Consider the following 18,804-nt stretch of genomic DNA (forward strand, 5'->3'; position numbering starts at 1 on the left):
TAATTCAAACCTTACCCTAGTGGAATGTTATAAATAGATAGTGAAGGCTTCAGGAAATTTACACTTAAATTTTCTATTTTTCCTTCAGAGAAAAACCTGAGCCTTCTCTCTCCCTATCTGGCTGACCACTCCCTCTCTTCTTCTTCAATATTTCAAAATCCTTAGTGATTAGAGTAGTGCCCACACACATCAAGCAATACCTCAATCATAGTGAGGAAGATCGTGAAGAAAGATCATCAGCAAAGGAGATTTAGCATCAAGGATTCAGAGAAAGAGATCCAGGTTCAGATATTGATAATGCTCTGCTACAGAAAGGAATCAAGGGCTAGATATCTAAACGGAAGGAGTCATATTATTCCGCTGCACCCAATGTAAGGTTTCCTAAACTTTATATGTGTTTAATTTATCGTTTTAGAAAGTTCTTATTTAGGATGTTAATAAACATACTTGTGAGTAGATCTAAGATCCTGGTAAAATAATTTCCAACAACTGGTATCAGAGCCATGGTAATTGATTTACTTGCAAGAAATTTGGACTTTAAAACGATTGTTTGTATGTTCTTTGGATGGTATCATGTTGTATTGAGTGTTATTTGATGATTGATTGATGTTTGTAAATTTTCGTGAAAAATAATTGCGATTTTGTTTCTGGAATTATTTTTATTGGATAGTATGGGAAAAATTAAGCAAGTTAGCCTTTTACAGAACTCAATTTCGATTTTATTTGAATTAGTTATGAATTTTTGAAGATTTGAAAAAATCGGGGTTGTGCTGAAATTTTCCTGGGATCGCAAATCTGTCCGTACAGTTCACAATTTTTTCGTTTTTCTTCGATTTTTCATGCTTTTTCATGGAATTAACTTCCGATTTTTGGTATAGTTTTGTATTTATACTATTACTATTCCTAATTCAATTCTAATTATCATTTTGAATTAATTTAATAGTTTTTAAATTTAATTCAAGATATTAGTGTAATTTGAATTTGAATAGAATTAGTATCTATCTTCTTGCTTAAAAATCTATCTTATTTTAAAATTTGATTATATCTTATCTTATTTTAAATTTAAAAATAAGATATTTATAATCATGTAATTTTTAAATGATATAACATATTTTGCTAATTTTTTAAATTTTGTTATTTTATTTATTTAAATTACATTTAAAATTTGAAAAAGATATTTATTTATCTTTTTTAATTTTTTATTTAATTTTTATTTATAAAATAACATTTAAAATTTAAAAGTAGTTAGCAAATTTTTTGAAATGATATTTAGGTTGGTTGAAACCTAATTTTTCAAAAATTGTAGGTTTAATTTTAAATTTAAATTTTTTTAAAAAAAAATTTCGAATTTTTCAAATTTTTTTTTTAAATTTTCGAAATTTTTTTTATTATTTAATTAATTATTTTCGAAATTAAATAAATCCTACATCCAACTATCCAGCTAACCTTGTTGCAGGAGTATGTGTTTTAGCTTGTTTGTAAGTTTTCAAAACCTATTATTACTTGATTGCAAATAGCCATGGTTACTTTTTGTCAGATCTAATAATCTGATGGCTCCCTTAGTCAAGTTAATAATTTGTAACAGGTATATTTACAATCTTCTTTCATCTGTGTATGACCTAGCAACATGATAGGACCCATCCAAAGTGTGCCTGTGTGAGCCTATGTGTTTAATTTGATTATACATACATATAGGTTGTTGTTGCTAAAATAAATTATCATAGTTCTTGATAGAATTTATTTAGGCCCATTTAGTTATTGGGCTTATTCAATTAATAACAGTTGTTCTTATTAAGGTTAAATTCCTCTCTTTTGGGCCTTGTGTGAGAGTTGGGAGCCATAGAAGTGGGTACGACATACTGAACCCAGCACCCCCTCACATGAACCACCCCAATTGTGAAGGCCCATTTGCCTGATTTGAACAACTGTACTAGGTTAATTACACTAGTTTAACCTAATAAAATTGATTAGCAACATAATTAATTTCATTTATTTTGAAATTAATTTAAGAAAATTATAGTTTAAAGAATTCTTTATTCTAAGCTAAACTATATGTATTTTCTTGTATTTAATTAAATATAGAATTATAACCATCTAGATTCTTTCTGGAGCTTAATTTAAAATTTTCATTAAATATTCCTATTTAAGTTGATATTTAGTTATCTACAACTAACCAACTTAAATCTGAATATCTTTTGGATTTAAAATTTCAAAATTAAGTTGAGGAATTTTAGGCATTGGTTATTAAGATTCTTTAGATATTTTTTAAGTTAATATCTTTTCGAATATTAACTTAAAATGGAATATTTTCAAATTAAGTGGTTACAACTTAATTTTTGATATTTAATTAAATTTAAATTTGAAAAATATTTAAGTTCTAGATTTTTTCTAATACAACTTAAATTAGATATTTTTTTTTTCAAATTTTGTGGAAAAGATACTTAGTCAAATAAGATATTTTCTAGATATTTATTTCTAGACTACTTATTATTTCTAATATTAAATAGGAAAATATTATACATTGTGAAATTAATTATTTATATAATTAATTTTGGTACAATTTATTTTAAGTATATTTTTCCTAGTATTGAACTAGAGACTAATAATTAAGCATTCTCTACACTTAATTATTTATTTCTTGAATTTAATACATTTAATTAATTTGAAAATTGAATATCTAAGTTGATTTTTATCATCATACTTAAATATTTCTTTTTCATGACATTTAATTAAATAGAAAATTATTTTTAGTTGAAATTTATTTTTTCAACTAAATTTAAATAATTTTCAAAATATATTTTTTCTTTATTTTATTAATCAATTTTCGAAATTGCATTTCATAAATGCTAGAATTTCGAATTTTATCTTGAAAAATAGATTAAGTTGTAAATTAATTATTTATTTTAATTAATTCTTGGATCAACTTAAATCAATGATTTTTTCATTTATTGATTAACTTAAAATAAATTGAATTAAAGTATATTATTAGAAATTGAATTAATTAGTCAAAGGAAAATCTAGATAGATGATATTTTTTCTTGAAGTATTTTTCTAGTGTATTTAATTAAATAGAAAATTAATATTTAAGTTGATTTTCATCATCATACTTAAATATTTGAAATTGTTCTTATATATTTAATTAAATAGGAAAATTATATTTTTTGTTGTAAATTAATTTTATTAATTAATTTTGGGCCAACATTAAATTAAAATAATTTTTTTCAGGATTAATTTTTTATTTTAACATGCATTTTCGAAAATTGTATTCTTAAATACTTTAATTTTTCGAAATGCAATATATATTTATAAAAAATTAAATTTGAGTTGTAAATTAATTTATATTAATTTTGTAACAACTTAAATTGAATATTTTTCTAAATATTTATTGGAAATTATTACTAAGATGGAAATAATTCATGTTATTTTTATATCCATCTAAGTAAAATTTATAAATATTAAATTAAAATTTATATTTAGAATTTTTCATTCTAAATTGGAAATTTTAAATAAATATATATTGAAAATAAATAAATTAAATAAAGAGAATCAAAGAAAATACAACTTACTTTAAATAATGAGCTTAATTATTATTAAGATATTCGATCTCCATTGTTGGTCTTACAAAAGTTAAATGTTTTCAATATAACCTCGAGACGCTAGACTTCGTCCCCCTATGGATGGTTATTCGTTGAACGCATTTAACACCGTAAGATTTCATTTGATAAGTGTTTTGTAAGTTTTCGTCTCTATTAGACTCTCCCCTACGGTGACTACTTAGAGATAAACTTATGAAACATGAAACAATGGTGGAAGCTCATAAAATGAGAATAACCTTGACTCTCGCCTACCGGGACAACGTTGGATTCTTATTTTGATCGAATAAAAGGTTGCTAGAATGGTTTCTATTTTAGATGAGCTGACAACTCTATTCAATAAATGATACTTTGACTCTCGCCTACGGGACCTTTGTATCAGTTTGTTGAAAACCTTGGAAATTATTTAGGATTGTATGTTTTAGTATTTTCACTAGTCATTCCTACTTGCTATATGTTTATAATTTCTGAATTGTGTATGAATTTATATTGAACCATGTTATTTTCTGTTATTAAGTTGTAGTTTAATTTCGAATCTTCATTGTTGGTCTAACATATTTGTTTTTCTAATGAGATAAATCCCTAATGGATTTTCACCATTAGACATACATAATAGTGTAAGATCTCGAAAGATAAATATTGTATATGCAACATCTAGCTGTTCATCAATTGATGACACCATAGACTAGTATTTTTACAATATGAAACAAGAAGATTACATAAGTAAGATTACTTTGTCTTTCGCTAATCCAAGCATCGTTGGATTCTTATTTATAAACGAAATTATCCTAATTCCTCTTAGCTTATTCATTTCGAATTAGCTTCAAAACATATCATTGGATGAATGGTCTATAAATCATTTCATGTCATTATATTTTCTCTTAAGAAATTAAATGACGCATATGATTATAATCCCGAAATTCTATTCCCAATTGATATAAATCCTCAATCTTAGAAATCTCCTACTTGTATGGGCAAATCTGACTTAGAGTTTAAATAGTAGTGGTGGTCCAAGAACGAATTACTCATTATATTTGGTTGAATTTAAGTCTTTGACTTTAATTTTAGAATCCAAACAGAATTTTTCTTATATTTCTAATTCCAGAATACAATACAGTTACACTTCCTCAAGTGTTTAATATCCATCTTCTATTAATGGATTAAAACTGTATGGAATATGAGTTAGGTATTCTGTGACCAGGATCCACTTAAAGTATTCTAAGAACTCTTTGATGTAACTAAACCTATGTCATCAAAAGACACTACCATTTTTTTTAATCTATGGCATTTGTATCTTGTTCATAGTGGATTTGACAAGATCAATCTCTGCAAAGAGTTAATATGCCTATATCCACTGAAAGTAGTTCATCTCATTCGCATATGAATGTACATTCAGGGGTGGATATGAGTTTTTCGTTGTATTCTTAGAACAATAACTCTAGATTATACCTTAAGCAAAGAAATTTGAAATGTTTGAAAAATTTCATAATTTCTAGCAATGGTTAAAACCATTAAGGTAAGTGGTTAAAGATCTTGCGAACTGATAGGGGTGGAGAAATAGTTAGTAGATATGCAGTTCAAAGATCATTAAATTGATTTTTGAATTATATCCAAACTTACCTCCCCAGAAATTTCGAGTTGCATATTGATGATTAGTTACTAGTCGTTGCCTAAATCCTTCTATTTATAGGCAACTACTAGGTCTAGGTTAGGATTTATTTGGCATTAAAATAATGAAAATATTAATTTGAAAAAGCTAATTAAGTGGCCAGCCATATGGTGTTATTGGGCCTCACTTAATTTTGCAATTTTATCAAATTTTATCTCTATTTTCTCAAAAACGCCAATTTTCCAATTCTAACCTTTTAAATGCCAAAACTAATTATTTAATAACTAAAATAGATTATTAAATAATATTGTCATTTAATTTAATTATTAATTAGACATATAAAGTCCATTAATAAATAAATAAACCTAGAAAACTCTTTTCCTTACAATTTCACCCTTGCTTAGTGAAAATTCATAAAATCAGACATAGTCTAACTTTAGAATTATAATTGATCAATCACGAATCAATTAATGAGTCTTACAAGCAGAATGTTCTCAACTAGAATGGGGACCATGGATCTATATGCTGAGCTTTCAATAAGTGAACAAAATTTACCAAGTAAATTCCTACTTATTAATTCTTCGTTGAATCCACTCTTAGAACTTAGAATTGCACTCTCAGACTTATATAGAGCATATTGTATGTTTCACGATACCAATATACTATCTCATTTAACCATTGTTATAATCTTATTGTGATTTAAAGATCCTCTATATAGATGATTTACATCGAGATGGGATTTCTTTACCGTTCTCACCCCTCAATGTCTTTTGCCCCTTAAAACACTTAGCTACCTGTAAATGGTGTTTAGTGATCTAATAATTAGTCAGTTAAACAAGAGCTCATCCATTTACTTCTATTTGCTAAGCTCGAAGGGAATCATCACTTGACTTCTATACACCAGTAGAAGCTATAGATTCCATATCTATGTTCAGAACTCCCACTCAATCATACTATCATGTTCTCGAAATATACGTATCACCCTAACCTGAAAGTAGGCTTAACTAATAAATCAAAGAACATGAATAGCACTCCTGAGTTGAGCCCAAGCATATCAGGATTTAGATTCTTTTAATCTTAAGATCAACTACTAATATTGACTTGGAAAGATATGTATAACGGTAAGTTTGTAATATCTTAACTTAGTTGCAATATCGGTCCAGTCCAATGTATACTCCATACATTCGAAACTAGTATACTTTACTAATGTCCTGGAAAGAACATAACACTTACTCCAAGTGTAAGTACACATCATCGCTGATTATCACATTAGTGTAAATCCAATAACACTGATGAGGGACCAAAACTTTTGATTCATATGATCACAATCACATTCCACTGTGTTGACGATACTGTAATTGTGAATAAACATATGATCTGGAATTAACTGATTTTGTGTGTATGAATGTAATAAACATATTAAACATATTAAACCATTAGCATGTAAAATTCATGCAAACATCAATCACTTCAAATTTCTTATATTGATAACTAATCAGATTGTAAAGAGTTTTATTTAGGGCATAAAACCCAACAAACTCCCACTTGCACTAATATAAAACAAACTGTGCAAATAGGTCAATCTGATATCTTGATCTTCAGATCAAGTGTAGTATATTTGAATCCACCCAATCTTCTGGAAACTAGTTCATAAAAACTCTTATGAAACATCCTTTACTATATGCTTTACTCATCAAGGGATACTGAAATCTTTACTGTTTTAAAAGTACTTCTGAATTAACAGAAGACATATCTCTCATATTTTAAAATATGTAATTGAGATAATACAGTGTAGACTTTTCTTCAGTGATATAACTTTCTGGTATTTTCGAATTTACCAAGTTATAGTTCTTCTCTGGTAGAGCTTGAATTATTATACAATAATTCCTCCACCCCCAAAGTAAGCACCATCTTATAGAAATCGAAATTAGATGGTGAGATACAAAGACAACTGATACACAGTTTCTTAATATCTGACATATAGATAACTTTCATAAATCTTTCTTGAATATCTTCTAATGTTCCCTATTTGATTACATCTCAGATAGCTCCCACTCAATAGCAGATGTCTGGTTAAATAATACTTTTAACCTCTGATTGTTTAGAGAGTTACCTAGTTGTGACTTTTGTATTAGTCCGAAACTTTAAGTCAAGACTAAGTCATCAACATAGCAGACTAGTATTTGAAGTGAAAAATACATGCCAGAGATAAAGTAATCAAAATTAAGATACCATCAAATTTTATGAGGATTAAGAATTCTTGGTTCAAGTCATTTGAATGGACTGAACTAGAGTTCTTTATCTTATTCTCATAATTCTGATAAGCTATACCTATCCATGTGAATGGTTAGATTTGCTTTTCAGTAGTGTTCTTAAGTACCTATCACAATTATCAACCTAATGAAGATGGGTATAGAATTTTAAAATTCTCCCACTCAATTAAGGTAGTGTGAAACTTTAACAAAGAACTTTCAAAGGTATCAAACTTTTACTTACAACAGTAAAAACGAAATGGAACATACAATCAAGATCAAGAATTTATATTGACAATAGCTGACTCATTATATTACTTCTATGTTTAAACAAGATATGTGTTTCATAGGGAATTGTGGAATGGACTCCACCGCTAAGAATATACATATAGGGTACTATGGATAACCTCCACCCCTAAGTATATAGAGATTATGATCCACCCCTAAAGGTTGTAAAGATCATGATTCTCTTAGTGTGATAGAGTTTATGTGGAGTTGAATACTATCCAGAGTTCATTAGATATAAAAGATCGTTGAACTGCATAGTTTTCTTAACTTTTCTCCACCCCTATCAGATCATAAGATCCTTTTATTAAACAAATTCTTAATAATTGTATGAGAATTAACAATTATTGATAAACATAGAAATAATTTCTAGTGTTTATATAATATAACTCTATGAAGAGTTGTAAATATTATAGAATTTGCATCAATAATAAAAACACTTACACATACAAACATACAAATATAATGTGGTAATAATTGATGAAGATAAAATAAATGAAGCTCAATCTCATTAATTGCAATAGGGAATTTCGAAAAAAAAAACTTTATTAATATTAAAAAAATAAAAAAAATATTGCAACAATATGAGAAAAACAGGGATAAATATCCCTAACTAAAATTTGAAATCCAAATTGTCTTAAACTAAAACAATTAATTCAAATTGAAGAGCTTCATCTTCATCTGGACGATTTCACCCTTTGGTCCAGCTTTCTGATCCAACTTAATTGAGTTCAAGTAGCTGGGCCTATAAGAAGAAGAAAACAAATAAACAAAGTTTAGTCCAGAATCATAAATCCAATTGGATAATAATTCACTAAAACTCTTAAAGTTTATTAATGGAAATACCTTGTTTCTTTGCAAGAAGTTTAGGACACTGGGATTTCCAATGACCTTTCTCATTGCAGTAGAAACACTTTCCTATAAGTGTAGCATCACCAGAAGGAGCAGCCTTTTTCATGGCTTTTGTTCGCTTCTTGGTGTTCTTCCACTTCTTCTTCGATTTGGGCTTTGAAGCAGAGGCAACATTTGCTTCAGGTTTTATCGTCCCATTACCATTACTAGGATTATGAGGTTTACTCCCTTTCTTCTTGGGTCCTCCAATCAAATTTTCATAAGTTTGAAGGTCATTGACTAATTCATGAAAGTCAATTTCCTTCTTATTCATGACATAATTTGATGTGTATGGTAGAAATGCTGGAGTCAGGCTATTCAAGATAAGACTAACTTGAGTAGCACTGTCCATTTCAGCACCATGATCCTGGGCTTCTTGGAAATAACTGGACATGAGGAGAACATGATCACGCACGTTTTGATGAGGTTCCATCCGTGCGTTAATGTACTTCTTAGTCGCGTCAAAGCGTGACTGAAGTGATGCCTTACCGAATAGCTCATTTAACTTCGTCATTACTTCAGCAGCCTTTTCAGTTTTAGAAAACCGAGTTTTGAGGGTGTCAACCATGCTAGAAAGCATAAAGTATAGAGCTTTGTCATTTGCTTTCTGCCAACGCTCATACTTTTCTTTCACAGCTTTGGATGCATTATCCCCAGGCACTTCAGGTGACGGCTCAGTTAAAACAAACAAGGCACTTTCTCCTATGAGAGCAATATTAATGTTCTCATTCCATTTATTAAAGTTAGATCCATTCAGCTTATTTTCAGTCAACAGTGATAACATGGGATTCATTTTGACAAAACAGGATACTACAAAATAATAGAAATCAACAAATAGAAATTAAATAATGGTTTAACACAAAATCTATTCAGAAATTATAAGCACATAGCAAGTAGGAATGATATGAGAAAATACTTAAATAAAAAATTCAATCCTAAATAATTTCCAAGGTTTTTAACAAACTGATATCAGTGTCCCGTTTAGGCGAGAGTCAAAGCTACCATCCATTGAATAGAGTTGTCAGCTCATCTAAAATGTTAAACATTCTAGCAACCTTTTATTCGATCAAGATCAGAATCCAGCGTTGTCCCGTTTAGGCGAGAGTCAAGGCTATTCTATCTCATGAGCTTCTACCATTGTTTCGCAATTTGCAAGTCAAATATGGTCGCCACCATTAGGGTGATCTATACCATATAAAACACTTACAAACCACTTATCATGCGAGATTAAACGGTGCGAAATTGCTAATGAACGTTCCTCCATTAGGGAGGATTACTCACTAAAACAAACGCGGTGTAAAACCCACAATGGAGATCGAATATCTTAATAATAATAAAGCTCATTGTTTAAAATGTATTTTCTTTATTATTCTAATAAATAAATCTCATTAAATTCTATTTAAGAATTAAAATTCAAAAATAAGAATTTAATATAATATTTATAAAATTATACTTAGATGGTGATTGAAATAAAATTAATTATTTCCATCTTAGTAATAATCTTAAATATAAATATTAAGGAAATTAATTTAAGTTGAATTAAATAAATAATTAGCAACTTAAAAATTTCCTTTGAGAATATATTATTGGGTTCGAAAATTTAAAGTATATAAAAATACAATTTTCGAAAATAATAAAAATAGAAAAGAAATACTTCAAGCAAAAATATCACCTATCTAGATATTCTTTTGACTAGTTAATTCAATTTCTAATAATATATATATATTTTAAATTCATTTATTTTAAATTAATCAATTAAATGAAAAAAATCATTGATTGTAGTTGGTCCAAGAATTAATTAAAATAAATAATTAATTTACAACCCAATCTATTTTTCAAAAAAAAAAATAAAAAATTCGAAAATATTGCATAAATAAAATGCAAATTTCGAAATTGATTAATAAAATAAAGAAAAATATATATATTGAAAATTATTTAAATTTAAGTTGAAAAATTAAATTTCAACCTAAAAATAATTTTTTTTATTTAATTAAAATCAATAAATATTTAAGTATCATGATGAAAATCAACTTAGATATTTAGATTTTTCAACTTAATTAAATGTACTAAATTCAAGAAATAATAATTAAGTGTAGAGAAGGCTTAATTATTAATTTCTATTTAATACTAGGAAAAATATACTTAATAAAATTGTACCAAAATTAATTATTTAAATAATTAATTTCACAAAGTATGATTTTCCTATTTAATTATTAGAAATAATAAGTAGTCTAGAAATTACTATCTAGAAAATATCTTATTTGACTAAGTATCTTTTCAAAAATTTGAAAAATATCTAATTTAAGTTATATAGAAAAAATCTAAAACTTAAATAATTTCAAATCTAGATTTAATTAAATATCACAAATTAAGTTGTAACCACTTAATTTGAAGATATCTTTGTTAAAGTTAATATTTGAAAAGATATTAACCAAAAAAAATATCTAAGATATTCCATTTCAAGTTAATATTTGAAAAGATATTAACTTAAAAAATATCTTAAGAATCTTTAATAACTAATGCCTAAGATTCCTCAACTTGATTTAAAATTTAAATAAAATATTCAAATTTAAGTTAGATAAGAAAAATTAGTTGATACAACTAATTTATAACTTAAATAGGAATATTTAATTAAATAAGCTCCAGAAAGAATCTTAGTTAGTTAAAATTCTATATTTAATTAAATATAAGAAAAATACAAATAGTTTGTCTAGAATTAATATCTAAACTAAAAGTGTTTTTCTTAAAAATTAACTTTAAAATATTAAAATGAAAAATAAATTTTCATATATTTTAAAAGTTAATTATGTTGCTAATTCAATTTTATTAGGTCAAACTAATATAATTAACCTAGTACAGTTATTCAAATCAGGCAAATGGGCCTTCACAATTGGGGTAGTTCATGTGAGGGGGTGCTGGGTTCAGTATGTTGTACCCACTTCTATGGCTCCCAACTCTCACACGAGGCCCAAAAGAGAGGAATTTAACCTTAAAATAAATAACTGTTATTAATTGAATAGGTCCAATAACTAAATGGACCTAAATAAAATCTATCATGGTGTGACATTTTATTTAGCAACAACCTATATGTATCTATAATAAAACAAAATAAACATATAGGCTCACACAGGCACACTTTGGATGGATCCTATCATGTTGCTAGGTCATACACAGATGAAAGAAGATTGTAAAATTTACCTGTTACAAATTATTAACTTGACCAAGGGAGCCATCAGATCATTAGATCTGGCAAAAGGTAACCATGGCTATTTGCAATCAAGTAATAATAGGTTTTGAAAAACTTACACACAAGTTTAAACCACATACTCCTGCAACAAGGTTAGCTGGATAGTTGGAAGTAGGATTTATTTAATTTTAAATAAATAAATTTCGAAATTAATAATTAAATAAAAAATATTTAATTAAAAAAAATAAATAATTTAGATTTCGAAAATAAAAAAAAAATATTTATTTTCGAAAATAAATAAAAAAAATATTTTAAATTTCGAAACTATTTAAAAAAAAAATATTCAAAATTAAACCTACAATTTTGAAAAATTAGGTTTCAACCAACCTAAATATCATTTCAAAAATTTACTAACTACTTTTAAATATTAAATGTTATTTTAAAAATAAAAATTAAATAAAAATTAGAAAAGATAAAAGAAATATCTTTTCAGATTTTAAATTTAATTTGAATAAATAAAATAACAAAATTTAAAAGTTAGTAAAATATCTTATATCTATTTAAAATTACATGATTATAAATATCTTATTTAAATTTAAATAAGGTCAAAATATCTAAAAAGATTTGATTTTTTTAAAAAAAATCTTAAAAGATAAGATATTATTAAAAAATATCTTAAAAGATAAGATATTTTAAAATATCTTAAAAGATTTTATAAATATCTTATAAAATCTGACCTTAAATTTAAAAAAAAAGATATAATCAAATTTAAAAATAAGATAGATTTTTAAGCAAGAAGATAGATACTAATTCTATTCAAATTCAAATTACACTAATATCTTGAATTAAATTAAAAAAAAAAAATCAATTCAAAATGATAATTAGAATTGAATTAGGAATAGTAATAGTATATATACAAAACCATACAAAAAATTGGAAGTTAATTACATGAAAAAGCATGAAAAATCGAAGAAAAACGAAAAAATTCGAAACTGTACGGACAGATTTGCGATCGCAGGAAAATATCAGCACAGCCCCGATTTTTCTAAATCTTCAAAAAATCATAACTAATTCAAATAAAATCCAAATTAAGTTCTGTAAAAGACTAACTTGCTTAATTTTTTCCATACTATCCAATAAAAATAATTCCAGAAACGAAATCACAATTATTGTTCACGAAAATTTCACAAACATCAATCAATCATCAAATAACACTCAATACAACATGATACCATCCAAAAAACATACAAACAATCGTTTTAAAGTCCAAATTTCATGTAAGTAAATCAATTACCATGGCTCTGAGGCCAGTTGTTGGGAATTATTTTACCAGGATCTTAGATCTATTCACAAGTATGTTGTTTAAACATCCTAAATATGAACTTTCTAAAACGATAAAATAAACACATATAAAGTTAAGAAAACCTTACATTGATGCAGCGGAATAAATGTCTCCTTCCACTCAGATCTCTAACCCTTGATTCCTTTCTGTAGCAGAGTATAATCAAGATTTGAGCCCGAATGTCCTCCTTCTTCAAGCTTTGATCGTTCACAGTCTTCCAATCTATGATTGAGTTACTGCTTGCTGTGTGTGGGCACTTACTCTTTCACTAGGGTCACGAAAAAGATGAAGGGAAAAGAGAGAGAGGTATTTCGGCCAAGGTAGAGAGTGAGGAAGGCTCAGTTTTCTGAAGAGAGAAATTTCTGTCAGAAAGCTAATCTGAAAACTTGTGTTTTGACTGAGCCATCACTTTCTATTTATAGGCAACTACTAGGTCTAGGTTAGGATTTATTTGGCATTAAAATAATGAAAATATTAATTTGAAAAAGCTAATTAAGTGGCCGGCCATATGGTGTTATTGGGCCTCACTTAATTTTGCAATTTTATCAAATTTTATCTCTATTTTCTCAAAAACGCCAATTTTCCAATTCTAACCTTTTAAATGCCAAAACTAATTATTTAATAACTAAAATAGATTATTAAATAATATTGTCATTTAATTTAATTATTAATTAGACATATAAAGTCCATTAATAAATAAATAAACCTAGAAAACTCTTTTCCTTACAATTTCACCCTTGCTTAGTGAAAATTCATAAAATCAGACATAGTCTAACTTTAGAATTATAATTGATCAATCACGAATCAATTAATGAGTCTTACAAGCAGAATGTTCTCAACTAGAATGGGGACCATGGATCTATATGCTGAGCTTTCAATAAGTGAACAAAATTTACCAAGTAAATTCCTACTTATTAATTCTTCGTTGAATCCACTCTTAGAACTTAGAATTGCACTCTCAGACTTATATAGAGCATATTGTATGTTTCACGATACCAATATACTATCTCATTTAACCATTGTTATAATCTTATTGTGATTTAAAGATCCTCTATATAGATGATTTACATCGAGATGGGATTTCTTTACCGTTCTCACCCCTCAATGTGTTTTGCCCCTTAAAACACTTAGCTACCTGTAAATGGTGTTTAGTGATCTAATAATTAGTCAGTTAAACAAGAGCTCATCCATTTACTTCTATTTGCTAAGCTCGAAGGGAATCATCACTTGACTTCTATACACCAGTAGAAGCTATAGATTCCATATTTATGTTCAGCACTCCCACTCAATCATACTATCATGTTCTCGAAATATACGTATCACCCTGACCCGAAAGTAGGCTTAACTAATAAATCAAAGAACATGAATAGCACTCCTGAGTTGAGCCCAAGCATATCAGGATTTAGATTCTTTTAATCTTAAGATCAACTACTGATATTGACTTGGAAAGATATGTATAACGGTAAGTTTGTAATATCTTAACTTAGTTGCAATATCGGTCCAGTCCAATGTATACTCCATACATTCGAAACTAGTATACTTTACTAATGTCCTGGAAAGAACATAACACTTACTCCAAGTGTAAGTACACATCATCGCTGATTATCACATTAGTGTAAATCCAATAACACTGATGAAACAGGGACCAAAACTTTTGATTCATATGATCACAATCACATTCCACTGTGTTGACGATACTGTAATTGTGAATAAACATATGATCTGGATTTAACTGATTTTGTGTGTATGAATGTAATAAACATATTAAACATATTAAACCATTAGCATGTAAAATTCATGCAAACATCAATCACTTCAAATTTCTTATATTGATAACTAATCAGATTGTAAAGAGTTTTATTTAGGGCATAAAACCCAACAGTTCCTCCTCCAGTCGTTTCCGATGGCAATGCTGCTTGTCCAAAGGCAACCCCCGCTACTACTTCTTCGAGCTAGGCCATTGAGACCTTGTCGGTCGCAGCAGGGGAGCCGTGTCTGAATTTGCCCAAGCATATGGAGTCGCTTGTTGGCGCAAACTTCAAACTCTTCTTCCCCCTGATTGGGATTTTCTCAATCTTAGGAGTCCAAAAGAGATGCTTTCAAGGAGCTTGGACTGTCACTTCATGGTATGTTGCCTTTGTTATTATAATTATATTATTCTTTTTATACCTCTTTCATATTCATCTGTTTGCAATTCTTCAGGCTTCTTTTGCTTCCAATCGTTTACTCTCTGAGCGGCTTGAATACTTGGAGGTCGAGGTTCACAAGTTATTATCCCAATGTAAGGTTGTGAGTAAGCCTCGGGACGACGCCCAATAGGAAAATACCCGCCTTAAGAAAGAAGCTGAGAAAGCGAAGGAGGAAGTTGAGAAGGCAAAAGAGGAAGCCAAGAAGGCAAAAGAGGAGGCCGAGAAGGAGAAAGAGGAGGTCGAGAAGACTGTCAAAGCCAAAGCCGATGAGTTTGAGAAGAAGCATGCTGAAAAAGAGATCAAGACCATAGAACAATGTGATAAAGTTGGTTTTTGCACTGTATATCGGGCCTTGATTTCGAACCCTAACATGGACACCAGCTTCTTGGAGGAGAAGGAAGAGGAAACTTTAGCTCTTTACGAGAAGACCATGATGGAGGAAGAAGATGGCGAGGTCGAGGAAGAAGAACAAGAAGAAGATCTGTCCAAGTCTCCCAGCATGTAGACTTGGTTTTTATTTATCTCCCTTTTCTCTTTTAGAAAATGGCCCTTTTGCCGAGAGAATGGTTTGCCCCTAGTGGCACTTTTTTCTTTGCTTTTTTTTGCTTCCAATCGATTACTCTCTGAGTGGCTTGAATACTTGGAGGGTGAGGTCCACAAGTTATTATCACAATGCAAGGTTGTGAGTAAGCACTGGGATGACTCTCAACATCAAAATACCCACCTCAAGCAAGAAACCGATAAAGCGAAGGAGGAGGCCGAGAAGGCAAAGAAGGAAGCTGAGAGGGCAAAAGAGGAAGTCGAGAAGGCGAAGGAGGAGGCCAAGAAGGCAAAAGAAGAGGCCGAGAAGACCATCAAAGCCCAAGCTGATGAGTTTGAGAAGAAGCTTGCTGAAAAAGAAATCGAGACCGTACAACGATGCGACAAAGTTGGTTTTCGCACTGTATATCGGGCCTGGATTTGGAACCCTAATATGGACACCAGCTTCTTAAAGGAGAAAGAAGAGGAGACTTTAGCTCTTTGCGAGAAAACCAGGATGGAGGAAAAAGATGGCGAGGTCGAGGAAGAAGAAGAAGAAGAATATTTGTCCAAGTCTTCCAGCATGTAGACTCGGTTTTTATTTATCTCCCTTTATTCTTTTAGAAAATGGCCCTTTGGCCGAAACTATGGGTTGCCCCTGGTAGAACTCTCTCTTTTTCTTATATATAAAGGCAGATTTGCAAGGTTGGACGACCAACTTTGCTTTATAATGCCTCGTACTTTAATATGCAAATATTTGCTTGCGTTTTATTCACAATATAAACAATTACTTGCATAAAGTTTATTAGGGGTTTCCATCGCTTGCATTTTCCTCTGACGTTAAGTAGTTAATTTCCTACTTTACGCACGAGCAGCTTATCTGCCCGTCCCTCAATCTGTGAGCCATCATTGATTCCACCTCGCGATCATCAGAAATGATCTTATTTTAAGCAAATTCAAATATATTTTCAATGAACTTGTCATTTTGTATATATTTTCATTGCTTACATGAGTAGTTAAATCCTCTACCCACGTGTTTGGTTTAAGTATTTTTTCAAGAAACCTTGATGTCTCATTTAATACTTTCCCTTAGCGCGAGCCGTTAGTATTCAGCTTTATGCGCGAGTCATAACTTTTGATTTTCCTTTCTCGTCAGATAGGTTATAAATGAAAAAATTACAGTCGTTTGATCCCTTTCTCGTCAGAAAGGTTTGATCAAGGCGTTATAACGATTCTACCCCTCTTCCGTCAAAAAGGTTTGGTCAAGGAGTTATAACAATTCGACCCCTCTTCCGTCAAAAAGGTTTTGTCGAGGCCCTTTTTAAAAAAATTTATTTTTTGAAATGATGGGTTTGCATTGTACTATGTATTTCCATATTAATTCCGGTTAATCATACATATATACCCCTCAAGTAATTTTAAAGGGTTTACGCTTTGTAATTACTTGTTTGAAAGAAATGATTATTTTATTCACAACTAAAATTCAAAATATTTCATCAGCAATGTGATTTACAATCATTAATCTCAAAAGAACTTCCCCAGTTCAATCGCTTATTTCATCAATCCTCCAGGAGCACCTGGTTTTCATAAAACATGTTTTGATGTTCAAGGTCAATCCCTAACATACTCCCACAATTGTTTCAATATCCAAGGTCAATCCCTAACATATTTGTTGTGTTTCTTATCCTTGGACAGCCTTTTCAAATTGTCTTTTCTCTTTGATCCTGAGGCTTCCGAATCAAGTTTTCCAATAGTACCATGCCCCAGTTGTCTTCTGGGTTTCGTGACTTGATGCCCTCTGAACTTATTCTCCAACTCGTTCATTCGCAAATGGAATGAATCCTTTTGCTTTGAAACGAGTCATTAACGAAGGTCAGGCTTCTTCAAGTTCAGATGCTCTCATAGATCACTCTTGTCGTGACTGTGGTCGGACCTTGCCCTTCCTCTCAAGGTTTGATTCACCTTTTTCTCCCTATAATGTATTTTTTTTAAAAAAATACTATTAGCAGAAAAAATATTAGGAATAATTACATAGAAAATATAAATTGACATTTTATTTACAAAAATACCTCCATAAGGTAAAGTCAACATTTATACCTTTTATGTAATTTTAATTACCAAAATACCACTTACACTATCATCACTTACACAATCAGACGATGGTTGCAGAGTGGTTGCTGCGTGGTTGTGTGGTGGTTGCATCAGACGATGGTTGCATGGTGGTTGCTAGGTGGTTGGCCGAAGGTTGCATCAGATGAAGGTTTCATTCAGACAAAATTTCTTGGGTGGTTGCTGGGTGGTTGGCCGAAGGTTGCATCAAACGAAGGTTTCAATCAGACGAAATAACTCTTAGCAACATGTTTATGCAACTGTAATGCAACTGTTGTGAAACATTAAAAATTAGAACAATGTTTTCATGTACATAACTCTATCTACATGTCTTTTTATAATTTAATATGAACAAATTCACCATTAGAAATTTGGAAAACAACAAAATACACTAGGATAAATATTTTACTATAGTATTGATGTATTTTTTTTGGATTATACTTGAGTTCGATTGTTTGGGAACTCCAATTTAATTTTTTGAGATCTGCCTTTTATGGATCTAAAAATTGAAGTCATGACATTAGTTTTATGCAAATTAAACTGGATTTCAAGTTGAATTTTAGTTTCGTAGTAGTTTTTCTACACTTTTTTTTTATCAATTTGAAACAACCTCTGTTTTGATTGATTTTGGTCGTCTTCTCAGGTGAAGTCGCCAGAATTAATGGTGGTTGTCTTTCTGATTGAATTTTATTTTCGGTTGCGTTGGGTTGCTGCGTAGTTGCGCGATAGTTGCGTGATAGTTGCCCAGGAAGCATAGATCCTGGGTTAAAGGTGTGTGTAAGTGGTATTTGTGTAATTTTTTTTAGGTGGGATGGATATTTGTTTATT

At 29.5% G+C, this 18,804-nt stretch overlaps 1 protein-coding gene across 1 annotated transcript; it reads left to right on the top strand.

Annotated features, from left to right (window-relative positions):
- The first annotated feature begins 15,252 nt into the window (after positions 1 to 15,252).
- Positions 15,253 to 16,456, top strand: LOC133031377 (uncharacterized). The gene is made up of 4 exons (XM_061104859.1): positions 15,253 to 15,285; positions 15,362 to 15,418; positions 15,479 to 15,837; positions 15,889 to 16,456. Exons 1-4 carry the CDS (start codon positions 15,253 to 15,255, stop codon positions 16,454 to 16,456), a joined length of 1,017 nt encoding a protein of 338 aa, XP_060960842.1.
- Positions 16,457 to 18,804: the final 2,348 nt, after the last annotated feature.

The sequence above is a fragment of the Cannabis sativa genome, chromosome 9, assembly GCF_029168945.1.
Source record: "Cannabis sativa cultivar Pink pepper isolate KNU-18-1 chromosome 9, ASM2916894v1, whole genome shotgun sequence".
Classification (NCBI taxonomy): domain Eukaryota; kingdom Viridiplantae; phylum Streptophyta; class Magnoliopsida; order Rosales; family Cannabaceae; genus Cannabis; species Cannabis sativa.